The sequence below is a fragment of the Schistocerca serialis genome, chromosome 2, assembly GCF_023864345.2.
Source record: "Schistocerca serialis cubense isolate TAMUIC-IGC-003099 chromosome 2, iqSchSeri2.2, whole genome shotgun sequence".
Classification (NCBI taxonomy): Eukaryota; Metazoa; Arthropoda; class Insecta; order Orthoptera; family Acrididae; genus Schistocerca; species Schistocerca serialis.
The window spans coordinates 287998697-288016774 of NC_064639.1; the positions used below are offsets into that span (position 1 = coordinate 287998697).

At 37.0% G+C, this 18078-nt stretch overlaps 1 protein-coding gene across 2 annotated transcripts in view; it reads left to right on the top strand.

The window, feature by feature from the left end:
* Positions 1–18078, top strand: part of LOC126457060 (chromosome transmission fidelity protein 18 homolog) — a 485881-nt gene that overhangs the window by 69049 nt on the left and 398754 nt on the right. For both annotated transcript variants that reach the window (XM_050093058.1, XM_050093059.1), the window contains exons 11-15: positions 1919–2109; positions 5642–5890; positions 5982–6080; positions 8782–8899; positions 9634–9804. In XM_050093058.1, the coding sequence (XP_049949015.1) occupies positions 1919–2109; positions 5642–5890; positions 5982–6080; positions 8782–8899; positions 9634–9804 (828 nt within the window). The remainder of the gene's footprint in view (positions 1–1918; positions 2110–5641; positions 5891–5981; positions 6081–8781; positions 8900–9633; positions 9805–18078) is intronic.

The window sequence follows — 18078 nt, forward strand, 5'->3', positions numbered from 1 at the left end:
TAGAATATTATGGTGTAACAGGAAATGCTGCAAAATGGTTCAAATCTTATATCTCTGGCAGATAACAAAGGGTGTTATTAGGAAAGAGACATGTATTAAGCTATTAGGCATCATCCAACTGGGAACTAATTACATGTGGGGGTCCCACAAGGTTCCATCTTAGGACCCTTACTTTTTCTTTTGTATATCAATGATCTTTCATCAGTAACATTACCAGATGACAAGTTTGTTTTGTTTGCCGATGATACAAACATTGCAATAAATAGCAAATCAAGTGTAGTTTTATAAAGATCGGCTAATAAAGTATTTGTGGACATTTAATCACTGGTTCCTAGCCAATTCTTTGTCACTAAACTTTGAAAAAACACACTACATGCAGTTCAGGACTTATAAGGAGTGTCCCATGAGTAAGTGCATAACATACAATGACAAGAAGATAGAAGAAGTGGACAGTGTTAAATTCTTGGGACACAGCTTGATAATAAATCCAACTGGGAGGAGCACGCCACAGAACTGTCGAAGCATCTAACAAATCTCTATTTGCTATGCAAATTGTGTCAGACATATGGGATATAAAAACGAAAAATCTGGCATATTATGCTTACTTTCATTCCATAATATCATATGGGATGTTTTTGGGGTTAATTCATCAAGCCATGCTAAAGTTTTCCGGGTACAAAAATTTGCAATAAGAGTTATATGCGGTGTGAACTCAAGAACATCCTGCAGAAACCTGTTTATGTATCTAGGGATACAAACTACTGCTTCCCAATACATTTATTCGTTAATGAATTTTGTCATTAAAAATATATCACTTTTTCAAACCAACAGCTCAATTCATAGAATCAATACCAGAAATAAGAATAATCTTCACAAGGACTTAAAGTCACTTACTCTTGTACAAAAAGGTGTGCATTATTCAGGAACACACATTTTCGATAATTGCCAGTAGCCATAAAAAGCTTAACAATCAATGAAATTCACTTTAAGAGAAGCCTAAAGGATTTATTGGTGGCCAACTCCTCCTACTCCATTGATGAATTTCTCAGTAGAATCAAGTGATTTTTCTGCACCATTTCAGTGCAGTAATGTGTTCATTGTAAATAAGTATTGTAGTAGTTCTACTATATATTTATTACCGTATAAATAAATTTTTTTTTTTTAAATTTTAAATTCAGTGCATTAATGCAATCTTAGTAAATGTGTGTTTGTAAAATTATTCTTTCATATAGTGTCCATATAAAAAAATTATAATAAAAAAAAAAATAAAAAAAAAGACGATAATTCCACTTGGGACCTGTGGAAGGTACATTAGCTTATTTGTTTCAGTTGTAAATATTTGTCATGTATTATTGTTGATCTTCACTATGGATCAATTGGAATGAAAGTAAATCTAATCTCTAATCTGCAAGGTGACTTGGGATGTGCTTCTAGGAAGGGCCTTACACCTGTTTCTTTGATAGCAATGTGTGGGATGAGACAGGTAGTGGTGTAGGAACAGAAAAGGGTACTTCACATAAATTGAATGGCTGATAGAACACCATTTTTAGGGGAAGATATTCCACATTTCAAGACACAATGAGAAGCTCAAATGTGTGTGTGGGGGGGGGGGAGGAAGAGGGAGAGGGAGAGGGAGAGGGAGAGGGAGAGGGAGAGGGGGAGAGAGAGAGAGAGAGAGAGAGAGAGAGAGAGAGAGAGAGATATATATATATTCTAGTAAAAATGTACACTCAAGTTATTGAAACATTGTACTGTGCATGTATCACCTGTGATACATAGGAGTTCTGTCTTGTATTAAACTAGTATTTACTTCTGTGAATCTACCCCCTTTTGTATGATTTACTGCCATTGATACTGCATCACATATCTTTTTTTGGTTGCTTTGGGTAATATTCTTGCTTTCTTATATGACTTTAAGGCATCAATCGAAGTTTTGGTGAAATTCGCCACGGGAAAGGATGTTGGAAAGAAACGTGCAAAGAAGAAAGCTACACCAACATTTCTGAAACGCCCAATTATCTGCATATGCAATGATGTTTATGTACCAGCATTACGTCCACTCCGGCAATTAGCATTTGTTATACACTTCCCTCCAACTGCCTCTGCACGGTTTGTACTAAGAAATTTATAATTTTGTTTAAGTTTGACATTTTGTTGTGTTTTTTTATATTTTTCTTTCTTTCTTTGAAGGAGTCTTCCAATTTAAATCCTGTAAGGATTCAAATATCTCAGTTTTGAAAGCCAAGAGCCTAAAATTTTTGAAAAATTATTAAATTTTCTAAATAGGTGAACATCCTGTAATTTTGCATGTCTGCATTTAGATGGTCATAAAATGCTGACCACTAACCTAGATGGGATTCATAATGTGCATTTCTGCTTTCATTTGTTTTTTACTGTTGTCTGACCAGAAATTTGTTTTATGCAGCTTTCCTCATGTCTGTCAAGTCTCCGAAATTCTGCATGTGACCTATATGTAGGGTGTAGCAGAAACAATGGCATATTTATCAAGCACAGGCCTTTTGTGGAACACTATCTTCTATAGAGTTTACATTGGTACCAGTATATAGTGCAATTAAAAGCATTACGAATCAGTATGAGTCATTGGTCACAGGAACATAATGTATTCACTGTTGGAATGTTTTTCAGATGTGGTGGTAGTGTCATATGTTTCGTTAACATTTTGACATTGGTTGTATTCAGAAAGTTTTGACCCAATAGTAGATTATGAGATGGGTTCAGTGGTTCAGAGCAATAGCACCTGCAGTTGTTAAGTTGCCATCTAGCATACCACAAATGGTTGGTATCCTGAACAACATTGCAATAGTGACAGTTACTTTTCTGTCCAGTGCAATCAGTTCATCAACATTCGCAAGTCCTTAACATTTTGGACAGAAATGTGCAATGGATGTTGCATCTGAATATTCACTCCCATCCCTAAAAACTCCAGGTGGCACTACAGTTATTACCCAGAGATCAGCAAACATGTCACATGCTCTGTACAGAGCTTCTGGATATGGTCGACACTCAATCCTTTTCTCAACAGTTTTATGCCATCTGACAAGGCCCATTTTCCTTAGTTGACAGTGTGAACAAACAAAACTGTAGGTGCTGGGTGCCTACCAGTCCTCATCAAATGCATGAAAAACTACTTCAGGTGCAAAGGTTACTGTGTGGTGTGGCATGTCTGCATAAGGTGTTATTTGTTCATACTTTTTTTTGAGAATGATGCAGGTGTCACTGTCATAGTGACACCAGATAGACATGTTGTTATGTTGCAACAGTCTGTAATGTAGGAAGTCCATCATAAGAATAACTATATGCAGTCACAGTGGTTCCAGCAGGATGGTGAAACTACTCACACAACCAGAATGCCTATGTCAGCCGTGTAAAAGATGTTTCCAGAGCATATTGATTCCCACTTTGGTGATGTCAGTTGGCCACCCCATTCGGCAGATTTTTTGGCTTGTGCCTTTTTTCTGTGGGGATTTCTGAAATCCAAAGTGTATACTAACAGGCCAATATCTACTAAGGACTTGAAAAACAATATTCCTGTCACAATCGAGGCAATAACAAGTTACACACTTGACTAGGTTATGGAGAGTATGCATGTTCATGCCAAAAATTGCATCACCATCGGTGGTGGACACACAAAGGACATAATTTATAAAAAGTGACATCTCTGATAAAATAGTATAAAGTGTTCTCTTGAATGGACAATGTCCATTAATAATATATAGCTGTGTATCTTCAGGGTCAGAAAAAATGTTTAAAATGCGAGTGTGTCAATGTTTCTGCTGCACCCTGTATAAACATACCTCTTCTTTTAGTCAAATTGTGTCATAAAGCTCTTTTCTTCAAATTCAGTTCAGTACCTCTTCATTACTTATCCACTCTACTTACCTAATCATCATCATTCTTCTGTAATGCCATATTTCAAGAGCTTTCTACAACTTATTGTAATTGTTTATGTTAGTAGTCTTTAAAACTGTGCCTTACTTTGTTTGTGTCCTGTGTAGAGGAGGACATTCTTGCCTCATATTCATAAAAGTCTGATGAATTTGTTTAGTGTAATATTATGTAAAAAAATTACTGCACTGAGTATTTTCATAGGGTTACTTTTGAGGAGTAAAAGTAAGAGTTGTAGCTTCACTCTTTCTGTAAACAATACAGGTTAAACAAGTGCCGGCCGGAGTGGCCGTGCAGTTCCAGGCACTACAGTCTGGAGCCGAGTGATCGCTCCGGTCGCAGGTTTGAATCCTGTCTCAGGCTTGGATGTGTGTGATGTCCTTAGGTTAGTTAGGGTTAATTAGTTCTAAGTTCTAGGCGACTGATGACCTCAGAAGTTAAGTTGCATAGTGCTCAGAGCCGTTTGTTAAACAAGTATCAGTTAAAATTGTTACTTTTTTCACATTGAAGCAATCATTCTTCTTACTGAAACAAAAGAATTACCTGCAGAAGTATGATATTGCAACATCTTCGGAAATGTGGTTCTTGATATTCTGAGTTCTTTCATTAAGACTTGTAGTACATTCTCACTACTTTCTTCAGATCCTTTCAAAATATTTAGAAAGATACATATGAAGTAATGGCAGAGATTGAAGGAGAGGAGGAAAAAGAAATACAAGTAGAGATTAACACTACTGATGGAATCACTGTGGAAAGAGAATATCTTGCAATACTTCCAATCATTTTATACTAATACTGTATCTAGATTTATTCTACAAATCTAAGAACGTGGATTGATATCATAATTTTACTTCAAAAAATCATCGGTATTGTAGCTTTGAACTAAGATACACATAAAATTGTATTTACTGCTTGGTTACTCCAAAAATGCTTTCTATCCTACTAGTTAGTTCACTGATTCAAAACTATCATCCATACATTCATTCATATCTTGCACTATCTTGTTTCATAAGGACCATATTTAAAGAAAACCTCCAGGAATGTAGAAAAAGTCAAGACCTACATTAAAGAAAGAAGAGCAGCTGGCAGCTTGAATTAATTGTGTTGATCCATTCTATCCATCTTTATTTATTCTCCATCATTTCTCTTTCCACAGTGATTCCATCAGTATTGTTAATCTCTAATTGTATTTCTTTTTCCTTCTCTCCTTCAATCTCTGCCATTACTCCTTATGTATCTTTGTCAGTCTTTCTTATTTTTGCTTCTTTCCCTTCACCTTTTTCTTATTTCTCATTGCTTTCTTTGTTAGATTAGCACCAGTGAGGAAGAGAAGCACATACATGAAAATAACATGTATGATACCTTTCTTGATAGTGTAGTAGTTTCAAAGTTTTGTTTGTATTGTCATCCTTATCACTGTTTATTCACAGAATGTATGCAAAGTTTTAAGGCAAGTTTCTAAATATGCAAGTTTTAAAGTACAGTTTCAAGAACAGAGGTGAAAAATGTTTAATGACATGTTAGTTTTTGCTATTATGTTGTGAATAGTAAAACTGCAGTTATCGTTTCATACAGTTGTGAACTTATTTGCGCCAAAACAAATAATTGTAAATATAAAATAAAGAAATTGAGGTATTTTGAGGTAGAATTTGCTAAAGACTTGGATATAAATATGGCACAATGATCCAAAATTAAATTTTGTTTTTTAATGAATACTTTGTTACTTTTTTGACAGACTAGCTCAAAGATTGCTAGAAATCTGCCGGAAGCAACGAATCAAAACAAATATGGGAGCGTTAACTGCTCTTGCTGAGAAAACTAGGAATGATGTAAGGGCTTGTCTGTCTTTCCTGCACTTTTTTAAGATGGAAAAGAAAGAAATCAGACTTTCAGATGTGCAGAAATCTAATGTTGGCCTCAAGGATATGCAGAAAGGTTTATTTACTGTGTGGCAAGAAATATTTCAGATCCAGCGACCAAAAAGGTAAGCATTTAATACATTACATGCAGAGTTTCATATTATGTTTTTAATGTGTACTGCAGCTTTTAATAATCATATTTGTTGGTTGTAACAGAAAGTTTGTTGAGACTAATAAAGATGATTACAAACTGGAACCAATGCCTGAACTTACTTCACCAGAAATGAAATTTGGAGAAACCTCAAAAGCATCAAGGTAACCTTAAACTCTAAGTTCTATTGTTGTCATCTGTTTCATCCATGTGTTTGCTTCTGCATATTGATGTTTGACATGTGCTTTCAAGGGTATTGAAACTGAAGAAAGGATACATCAGTGTTGTTCTTTGCTTAATTAAGTATAATTATTGTAAGTAACCATTATATATTTGAAGATGTTATCATCATCTTAGTAAAACGTCAGGAAAAAGTAGTGAGTCTTGGAGATAAAGTGACTGACTAACATTCTTCTATTTTCATATTTTTTGATATGATCACATGAGGATTTCAAAATGCCGGTACAGTTTCGACCTGCCAGTGTCATATAAAGACTGTCAGTAGTTAAAAAGGGATAGAAAGGACCATTATCTGGATAATTAATTTGCAAATTTAACAAATTCTATGATGATTCTTTGTGTCCTCGATCTACCTATTGACAGACTGAAGATGACCACTGGGTGATCAAAACCAGTAACGGCATCGTGAAATTCTCATGTGATTGTGTCAAAAAATATAAAAATAAAAGTTGGTAAAATGTATATAATGTCTTTAATGCAAAACCCTATGTGTAGAAGTACCATTGTTGCCATTATCAGACAAAAGTTGTATGTAGATCCATGACAAAAAATCAAATTAGTGCCTCGTAAACAAATCTTTTGGCAAGTAAGAAACTTGTTGAAATGTGATTACTCATCTACCAGTTTACTCTGTTGATATCATGATGTGAACTCATCAGTGAACTTTGTCAAGAAAGCCTACACTTACAAAAAGCACTTCATTACTTAAATAACTTCTGTTATATGTAATACAAGGCGAACAAGATGGTGTTGTATGGTATAATACTGTAGAGAATATACATGTAAATCATTCGAGGTAGTGTGATTAATAGGATTACAAAGACAGTTATTATTCTTTCCATTTGGTGAAGGTATTGCCAGTTTAGAATCTTTATCACCTTTTACTTACCTCCTTTATTGAGGCTTTTAAATTGCATATTAGAATCGTCAGCCGTTATGAGTGCTCAGAAGTTTTTTTCTCATTGGGTATTGGGAAAACTAACAACAGTCTATGTGGTGTAGGTCTTTTCAGTACCCTAACTAAGTAATTGTAAGCTAACAGTCTGAGCTAATTCCCATTTATCTTCACAGGTTCTGTAAAGAAAGTTCATATTGTATTTTTGACAATGGCTGCTATGTCACACAGTGACACAGATTTTCTTAATAAGTATTTTCTTAGTCACCACAAACAACTGAATATTAACGGGATTCTGGTACGTTAAATATAATGACACAGCTAGTATTACTTAGCATTCAAAAACTATTTCTGGTCCTATTTGTCACTATATTTTCAGAATCATAGGAAACTAATACAGTTGTGTCTTGCTACACTTGTAACAGGAAAGAAAGTAAAAGTGAAATTGATGATATAGCTCTTTTTTGTCCTTTGTCCCAATTTGATTTACACTGTGGTAGTAGTACACCACTGAATTATACATTGAAATACAAATAATTTGTTTTCATGTAGTAAGTAATTTTGGAGCATTTGCTGTTGGTAAACTGCACAGTAGCGAAAGGCTGTCAATACATGTAATCTTGTGCTTTGCGTGTTATCTGTTATGTCTTCCTTTGCACACTCAGTGGTTCTTTGGTGGATACAGGAGCGAGGAACAGACGCTGTTCATTAATAGAGAATTCAGATATTAATTTACTCTACATCTAATATCAAATAGTAAAAACAATAAATAACTTTGTTGCTGTTACAACAGTGCCTTTTGAATGGTGGGCTCCATGTGGTTCCCAAGTCCTGCAGCGACCGTAAACCATAAAATTACCAAATATGCAGCAACCAGTCACAAAATCATGTTTTATTTATTCACTTTTGCAAATCGATTTCAACTGATTAACAGCCATCATCGGTGCTTTCAACCAATATGTGCCCTGAGTACTACTCAAGTAATCAGTTGAAATCGATTTGCAAAAGTGAATAAATAAAACATGATTTTGTGACTGGTTGCTGCATATTTGGTAATTTTAACAGTGCCTTTATCAACAGTAGATCTGAATGTAGAAATATATGGTATACTGTCAATCTTCAACACAATGTCTGTTGTGAAGGTGTCGAAACCTGGCCACTATGAAAGTCTGTAAACTTTATTCAGCTGGCAAACACACAAAATGGGATCAGTGCATGAATGTTTGAACTTAAGTACACCCATCGCTGGAACTTCAAGAGGGGATGTTTGCACCTCATTAGTGGCAGCATAATCGTTCATGGCAGCACCCTGTGCTGCATTGGCGGATGTAAGAAACATGGTTGTGTAACTGGCAGCTTGCATATTTTGAAAGTGCAACTGCCTTGATTGCAGCTGATGCCGCTGTATCACCCAAATTGAAAAGAAAAAAAGTAGACTGTGATGAGCTAAATGTTGATGACCAAATCCATGAAAGTTTGTTGAAAAAGTGACTTGTAGAAATCATTCTTAATTTGATATTAGGTTTAAATTAGTAATGGCTATTGCATCAGCATACCTAAAGCCTACATGAACATTTATCGAAATGTTTTGTTCTACTGTATCTAAATATCAATATAGAATAGAATTTGATCGTTCTCTATGTAAATGACATTGTTGAATAATGCCCCCTGTTTCTCCATTTTTTCATGTTTGGCCTACATAAACTTTATTACCATTTTCATTTCTATAGGATGAGGAGTATTTTGCAGACTGTGCAGAGCCATGGTGATTATGAGAGACTTGCACAAGGTGTATTTGAAAATTACCTTAATATGAATTTAAAAGAAGGATATGCTCAATTGAAACAGGTAAGTAATTATCTTTCATGGAAAAAAATTCAAAGTGTCAATTTTTTCAATGTTATAAAAATTGTCTACAATTAACATTAAGGTTGACTAGCAACAGGTAGCATACTGTTGGTAACATGCTCTGCATCTCATCAGCATTGACTTCAGTTTTTATTTCACTGTCTGCATTAATTACACCCACACTGCAGTTGTTTGTCAAAACTGGCTCTTCAGCAGGTACTTTCCTCATGCATACTGTTGTCAAGTGTGTGTGGTCTTCAATCTTCGGCTGTACATTCATTAGTGGCATCTCCTTCCTATGTTTATTTTACCAGACATACCACGTCCCTCTCCTTATAGCCCTAGTTAAAGCTTATTTCTTTTAATGTGTTACTAGCTCATAGTTGAATTGAGTTGTTTCCATATTGTAGTCTTAGCATCCTGTATTTTTTTGTATTAACTGTAATGCTTTCTTGATCTTTTAAGGAAGAGATCTTTAATATTGAATCCCTCTTTATTTTATTTTTTTATTTTGTTAATACTCTTGTGACACTAGTTTTGCATTTAAGTGGTACAACTCCTTTTACTGATACAACTTAAAGTGCTATAAATTGGAAATAGCTTTCATTTACATGAGCTCTTTCTCTGTTAAGCAGACATTATATATTAATTACCAGCTATTCCAATGTATCTGAAAGATTTTCTTTTGCTCTTAGAACTTAAATTATGGCTGAGTAACAGCTTTATTTTTTCAGATTACTGATAGCTTGGAGTGGTTCTGCGCATTAGATGTTTTCAGTCACCACATCCATGCCACACAGAATTATGTTTTGATGAGCTATCTTCCATATGCATTTGCATTTTGGCATTTCACATTTGCATTGTCTTCATGGCCAAAGATTACATATCCCAATGCAGGGTATGAGGTAAGAAAAAATCTTTATACGTTATAGACGTTAATGTAATTGTATAGTTTTTAATAAGAGTAATTTGGCATCTTCAGAGTTTGACGACAGAAGTTTATAATTTGGTAAGTGTGTAAACCTGTTTCACATACAATTATGGTATGGGAAGTTCTGGCAGATTGTAATTAATTGAGAAGTAAAGGTAATAACTCATGGAATAGTAGAGACAGTGAGTTGCCACCAACAGCCACTTAGACAGAACTGAAAATGTTGCTAGCTTTCAGATGAATCCTTTTTCAAGCTAGAGTGTAAAAACAACACATACACACACACACACACACACACACACACACACACACACACACACACACCTGCTGTACAACTACGTTGTGCCAGATGAATACACACTGCCAAGTTTGCAGTTCTGCAGTTTGTGTCGTGGGTGGGATGAGTGGGCAAGGGAAGAAAGGAGGCAGGAACTGGAGGGGGAGGGTGGCTTTGATGGAGGCAGCAGGTATATGGGATAGAAATGAAATACATGACCAGCGGCACTAGTGAGTATGTTTCACGTATTTCATATATAATTGTAATCCAATTATGCTTTGCAAGAAACGGTTCCCTGTAAGCTATAAAAATATCGAGTAACAGTGTTGGAGACAGACAGAGCATCTAAATCATGTTGTTGCACTACTTTTTTCTGTTCTGAAATAAAAGCATCAAGTAATTTGCACTGTACTGATTGCATTCTTGTGAATTAGTGCTGTGAGATCACCCACCATGTGAGTCATCTGGACACCTCTCTAACAGCAATGACACTAGCTGTATTCGTGTGATGTATGTCCAAATAATGTTGTGATATAGTCAACAACAAAATATGGAGCACAATATTTAGGTGTTATTGTAGGTGGGGGAGATATCAAATGACTGGCCATACGCTACCATGAATTTTAAAATAGAATAAAGGTTTGATTAACTTGGAAATCTCTCTTGTACATGTATACTATGTTCTTGAAATCATTCCTGTAATGGACAAGAATGGCAGTAAGCTGCATTATAATGTTGAGACATGTTCCATTTTTTGAAACATGCAAGATTATTAACTGCACCGTGTTTGCAAGAAGAATGCTATCATTATCGATACTATCCTTGGCAATGTAAGTCAGAGCCATACTGATGTGATCCTGTATCATTATCAGAACTGCTAAAGCTGTGCATCCCCCCCCCCCCTCCCTCTACTCCCCCCTCCTGTAAAACTATCTTCCCGGAATTTTTTTCTACTCAGATTTAGAAAATTTTATAACTTTATAAGAACTTTTCAAAAAAATGAAGCATTATTGAAAAATATGACTTAAATTAACTATATTTGTGAAAAATATTGCACACAAATTTAATGTATGATTGCGGTAAATAGATTACAAATTGGTTACAAACTTCTGAAAAGAATTGAAAGTCAAACAAAATAAGTATTGTTTTCTGCATGGCAGCTACTGCACATTGGTTTTAGTACAATCTGTAGTAAAGAATAGCTTTCATTTTCCTGCCGTAAATTATTAATAGTGCAAAACATAAACACCACAGATTAGGTCTTAGGTATGTTCAGATTGGCTGACTGCTGTCTACGAGGCAGTACGAGAAGTGATCTATGGTCAAGGGACATATGATCAGCATGTTGCTAATATTTTCAGCTGTTTTTGCTAGTGGGTGAATCCAGATAATGCTACTGCTTCTTTATTCAAGCAGCTTCTCATTTGACCACAAGAGGCTCAGTGAAACCCAATCCAGACCTCCATGCCTAAGAAAACTAAGAGTCCTTACACACCGAAGTCTGTGATGCTAACCATTCGGCTACGGAGGCTGTCTATTAACAGCACATAAATTGTTAATTACAATTAAAAGAAAAGGGGGTACAATTAAGAGTGGAGCAAATATTTATTTCTTGAAACAGTGTTTTATTATAATTTTGCATTCCATTTCCTTGCTTGACTGAAGCAAACTCCTGGATTATGCTGTTGAAATCACGTTTAACAGCTGTGTCATATTGAACTTCTGAAATTTTTCTGGAATATTTCTTCTTCTAATAATTTTAGGTGTGCAGCCAGATCCCGTCAACGTTCTGCTATGATATTTTCGCTCAATGACGACCGGCCATCTTCAGGTGGGTAGGCAGCTACTGAAGAGCCCAGATGCATTCATGGTATTTATGCCAAATCTTGCGCATGCGAAACATGCTGGCATCTTTCGGAACATGCATCAGGTGATGACGTGTGGGGCAGATGACTTGTGTGTGCTGCCGTCAGTGGTGGAAGTAAGAAATGATTTAATCATTGAGTATCAAATGACCCCATTGATTCTGTTGTGACTGGATGATTTTAATTATAACAATATTGTGAAGACACAACACAACACAAAGCTGCCAGAGATTGTGGTCATGTGTGTGTGAGTTGTTGTTGGTGAGATTGTGGTTTTTTTTGTGTGTGTGTGTGTGTGTGTGTGTGTGTGTGTGTGTGTGTGTGTGTGTGTGTGTGTGTGTTGGTTGTATATTTCACTTTCTGACAGTCTTTCTGTGTACCTCCATTATATGGTGAGTAGCAACTATCCTCTGCCAGCCGGAGTGGCCGTGCGGTTCTAGGCGCTACAGTCTGGAACCGAGCGACCGCTACGGTCGCAGGTTTGAATCCTGCCTCGGGCATGGATGTGTGTGATGTCCTTAGGTTAGTTAGGTTTAATTAGTTCTAAGTTCTAGGCGACTGATGACCTCAGAAGTTAAGTCACATAGTGCTCAGAACCAACCAACTATCCTCTTCATAATATTGTTACATTCAATACTGGATTTTCCATTGTTTAATTTTAATTATAGGATTCCAGTTTTTATTGAGTTGAAAGCCATTGTCAAGATTTACAAGATTATCGGCAATAAGTATTTCCTCCGATTCTTTGATTACTGATTTCCAAAAACTAGAAACTGGAGCTAAAATTTTTGTTCTATTTTATTCCATTGAGTGTTCCATGGAAATAGAGTCTTGTTCTACTGCTGATTGTAATGGTTGCCAAAGATGAGTGTATCTTTCATGTTCTGTACAACACTCCTGGACAGTGCATGTAATCTGATGTATATATGCCGCACCACACACACAGGGAATTTTGTAAGTGCCCGCCTTTTCAGTTGTAAGTCATCTTTAACAGAGTCAACCAGGGCCAAGCTCTTCACTGGTGGATGGAAAGTAACCTTGATTTTATTTTTCCTAAGCAAGCTGTGTGCAGCATTCTCAGCATATGGAAGGAACACAGTTGATATATAGTCATCATCAATATCCTCAGTGCATTGCTTATTGTTATAGCTGTGCATGGCCTTCCTGATTTGGCATGAAGTGTAGCCATTTTCTTTAAAAACCTTCTCCAAATGTTCTAATTCTGCATGGGGGTTTTCACTATCCGATATTACTTGCACCTGATGTATTAAGGTACTGGTGGTTTGTGAGGGGTTATGGCAGCTAAACGCCTGGAGATACAGGTCTGTGTGTGGGTTTTCTGTACACAGATTGTCCCAATGATTCATCATTCTTATAGTGTACTAGCATGTCTAGAAATGGTGAAGTCCTGTCTTTCTCAATCTCCTTCATAAACTTGATGTTCTCATGTAAACAGTTTAAGTGAAAAAGGAATTTATCCAGTTTTTGTCTGCCACAAAGGCGTACAACAAAAGTACCATCTACATAATGCCAGAAAACCGTGGGCTTTAAAACAGCAGATTCGAGTGCTTTCTCCTCAAAGTCTTCCGTAAGAAGATCAGCCACCTCAGGGGGCAAAGGACTCCTCATGGCGACGCCTTCTGTTTGTTCAAAGGATTCATTATTAAATAAGAAGTAGTTCGAACAAGGCCATCAGGTCAGCTCTGAATAAGTTACCAATAAGACGTAACAAGTCCATTAAAGGCACTTTGGTAAAAAGTGAGACCACATCAAAGCTAACTAGTAAATCTGAACAGCTAAGCTCAACTGTACTCAAGCGACTGATAAGAGATTGAGAAAGATGAACTTCACCCTTTCTCAGCATGCTAGTATGCCGCAAGAATGATGGGTCATTGGGTCATTCTGTGTATAGAAAACGGATGCACACAGATATATATCTCCAGGTGTCCAGCTGTCTTCACCATGCACAAACTGCCAGTGTTCTTAGTACCTTAATGCATCAGGCACACATAATATCGGACAATGAAAACTTCCATGCAGAATTAGAACACTTGGAGAAGGTTTTTAAGAGAATGGCTGCATTTCATGCCAAATAAGGAAAGCCCTGCACAGTTATAATAGCAAGAAGCAATGCACTGAGGGTATTGATGCTGACAATAAAGCAACTGCATTCCTTCCATATGCCAGGAGTGTGTCGTCCAAGACAGGCAGATTGCTTAGGAAAAATAAAATCAAGGTTATTTTCCAGTCACCAGTGAAGAGCTTAGCCCTGCTTGGATCCATTAAAGGCAACTTACAACTGAAAAAAAGAGGGTATTTACAAAATTCCCTGTGAGTGTGTTGCTGCATATAGACGCCAGATGGCATGAACTGTCCAGGGGCATTGTACAGAACACAAAACATGCACCCATCCTCAGCAGCTGTTAAAATCAACAGTAGCAGAACACTGTATTTCCATGGAACACTCAATGGAATGCAATAGAACAAAAATTTTAGCTCCGGTTTCCAGTTTTTTGAATTTAGTAGTCAACTGGTGGAAATATGCCTTGGTAATAATTTTATAAATTGTGACAGGGACTATCAACTGGATAAAAATTGTAACCCTATAATTAAATTATCCAGTCACAATGGAATCGACAGATTCATTTGATACTCAATGATTAGATCATCTCTCACTTCCACCACCGAGGGCAGCACACACAACTCAGCTGGCCTGTGCGTGTCATCATCTGATGCATGCACCAAAAGACGCCAGCTTATTTTGCATGTGTGTGATTTGGCATAAAAATCGTGAATGCACCTGGGCTCTTGAGCAGTTGCCTACTCAGGTAACTGAAGATGGCCAACTGTCTCTGGGCTGAAACGTGCAGAATGTTGACGGGGTTCGGTTGCACATATGAAAATTATTAGAAGCTGTGTCATATTCTATCAACAAGATAGCTTAATTGGTCAGTCTGCTTTTTGCCAATAATCAATGTTACAAAGTTTTTTGTCATCTTTAATTTCATAGAACTGCGTTCACAAAATATTGCATCTGTTTGAACCAATTGTGCTGTTGCTGTGTAAACCACATTAACGATAGACATCTCTTTGGTAGTAATCATTTCCTGATGTCACTGCTTGGACAAAATAACACTGTAGAAATGGTAACAGTGTGTGTTAACAGTCTTGTAGTGAAATATTATCAAGTCTGAAATGGTGTGTGCTAGTCTAAAATTATGAACTGCTGCTTCTTGATTAAACATTCAGATAAACCAAAAATTTCTTCTTGATGTGGACTCCTGTACCATTTCAACAGTTCCTGTGTTGGAGTCTGAAAGCTTTTATCTGTCTTCAACCTCTACTAAATAACAGAAAGCACTTTTTGTGAAATACATTTATATTCCTCCTTCTGCTACAGTATGGCAACACTTCATAAGATGTTTGTGTTCATACATGCACTATGATATTACGTACTTTGTGTATGATGTTAATGACAGATCTTGTAGATCTGACGCCTAACAAATCATGGTGTGTCCTCCATGATGTCGGCACTTTTGCCAAGGTATCCCCTTTATTCGATGGCACATCCCATTCTCTGGGTTGGGACACCAAAAGCACAGAATTACTGCCAACCCAGTGGGTACTGCAATATGTAGCAGAACTGCCATCATAGTCCCACCTTGAAGATGCACAGCACCTATTTCCACCAGTGTACATGCAAAAACGGTTACAAATTTCAACGATTTGTGATTCTAAACTAATGCGCAAATAAAAATACTTTTACTGTGCTGATCCTCATCCGTCGACTAGGTGGACATTGGGTAACACATCACTTTACCAAAGTTGTATGTTACACCACAGTAGACACAAGACAGGAACACAAGGGCTAGGAGAACTCGTATACCTTTCCCAAATACTTATGAGTATGTCTGAAAGAACAGATGCTGTTGACTAACAACAGGCCTATGAAATATTTTTGAAATTAATTTGCTGACTGTGAATTCCTTGACTTCGGCTGTATTAGGTATAGGTCTTTTATCTAGTGTCAGCATATGAAAGAATGACATGACATGTGGAAGTCTTTTCCACGGAGTGTGTATGGGTAGCCAAAGCGGTTAACGAAACCATTTGCGAAAAGTGGGAAATCTGGGTTTGAGTCCCGGTGTGGTGCAGATTTTCATGTGTCATTATTGGGTAGCAGATCAGTATCTAATACAGTTGATGTCAAGGAATTTGGAGTCATCAAATGGATTTTTAAGACTATCTCTTCCTGTTAGTTCCTAAATCATCTTACTAACTTGGCATTTTTTCCTCATCAGTTTAGCACACCGTGTGCCTGTGCCGTTGGCGGGGAGCTATCTTACCACACCAGTGATACAGCCCAGATGTTAGCTATCATGTTGGACACTGCATGATATGTATGGAATGGTGTAAAAACAGCACATATTTTCCTGTTGCCAACCATGCAATAGGCGTTAATTTTACCACATCAGCTTCCTGTGAGAAATGAGTAGTTCAGTACTCCTTTCCTGGCAACACAAGTGTAAATGAGTGATGTGTGATAATCTGAGATGTGTTATTAGGTCAGTCACTTTGGTATCAGATGTTGCACAGTGCTGCTTCTGTTGGTAGTACCAGTTCTAATATAGAATTTGTCTCAACTGTCACTCCATGTTCTGTACAATTTCCAGCTCATCATCTTGGTACACTTCAGTCATTCCAAATAATAAACACTCAGCAAAAACAGTGTTACATGAGAAGGGATGTAGCCCTTTGGGCCTTGTTGATCTGCTTTCATGTTCTTATAAATCCTACCTTTTCTTGCCGTGTTCAAACCCTCACTACTTACTGGCTTACATACTGAGGGATTGCATGATGATTGATTGTGAACATACGGTATATAGCTAGCTGGTAGGAGATACAGACGTGATAATAAAGAGTCACTTGCTGGACTGCAAGATAGGTAAGCGAACCAAACCTGGACCTGACGTGTGTGTGATGAGTTACTGTTGTTTGGGTGCACCACCATGGCTAATACATGGATAAGTCCATATTGTACATTGAAAATCTATAGACTTGTTATTATTATTTTATTAATATTGTACTGGGATACAAGAAACGGTATTGGGATTACAAAGATAAAATAAACCAGTTTCATCAACAGTGCAGACGTTTTTTGCATCTCATTCAAGTACTGCAGCCAATGTACACTGTAACCAGTCTGGACTCATAGTCAGTAAAACCTCTCTAATTTCACTGCACAATTTTTTTAAACACATATTACTTTTCTTAAAATATTTCAGCCAGCATGGATTTGTGAAAATTCAATACCTGTTAAGATCATCAGCTCGTGCCCGTAATAAAGGTCCTTATATGGGAGCTTTCTGAGACCTGCTTTGTTTAAGCCAAACAAGCAACATGTTGTCCACATCTTTGTGTTTAGTGAGTTATCTTTTTCTCTCTGACTCAAACATATTGCACTCCAAAATCATCATAATATGATCTTGGTTTTGAGTGTGTGAACAGTGCTGAGTTAGCAGTGCCCAACTCCTTAGAGATTTCCATTTTCAATATCACTTTGTCATCAGCTGCCTTAAGCAGCTGCACCTTCATTTCAAGGGCTTAGTATCATCACCAGTGGACCTTGCATAGATAGAACAATGGAATAGTTTAGAAACTACCCATAGTGTACACATATGTGATGTCATATGAGCAGACCCACTGATGGAAGTGTTTATTTGCAAGCAGCAATAAATGGAGCAGTCTCATGCTCCTCCAGAAGTAAACTGCTGTGGGCCTACCCTTGTGCTTTGTGCCTGGAGTTGTTGTGTGGTCAGACATTAGTTGCCCGTGCCAGCCATGCACTGAGCGTATAGCATGAGCTTATCTACATGTGTTCTGGTGCTTCACTTCCCGTAGTTCAATTTGCATGACGAGCTTGTCCCACTCACGGGACTGTGTTCCCTGACTGTTACCAAGTCGCCATTGGTCTGTGAAGTAACCACACTGACCATGTTGAGTAGTGGCATTGTTATGCCTTCTGCAGAAACTAAAAAGGGAATTAGCAATTTGTCCCAATTTCTCTGCTATTCATGAGAAAAATTTACATGCCTATACTTAAAAA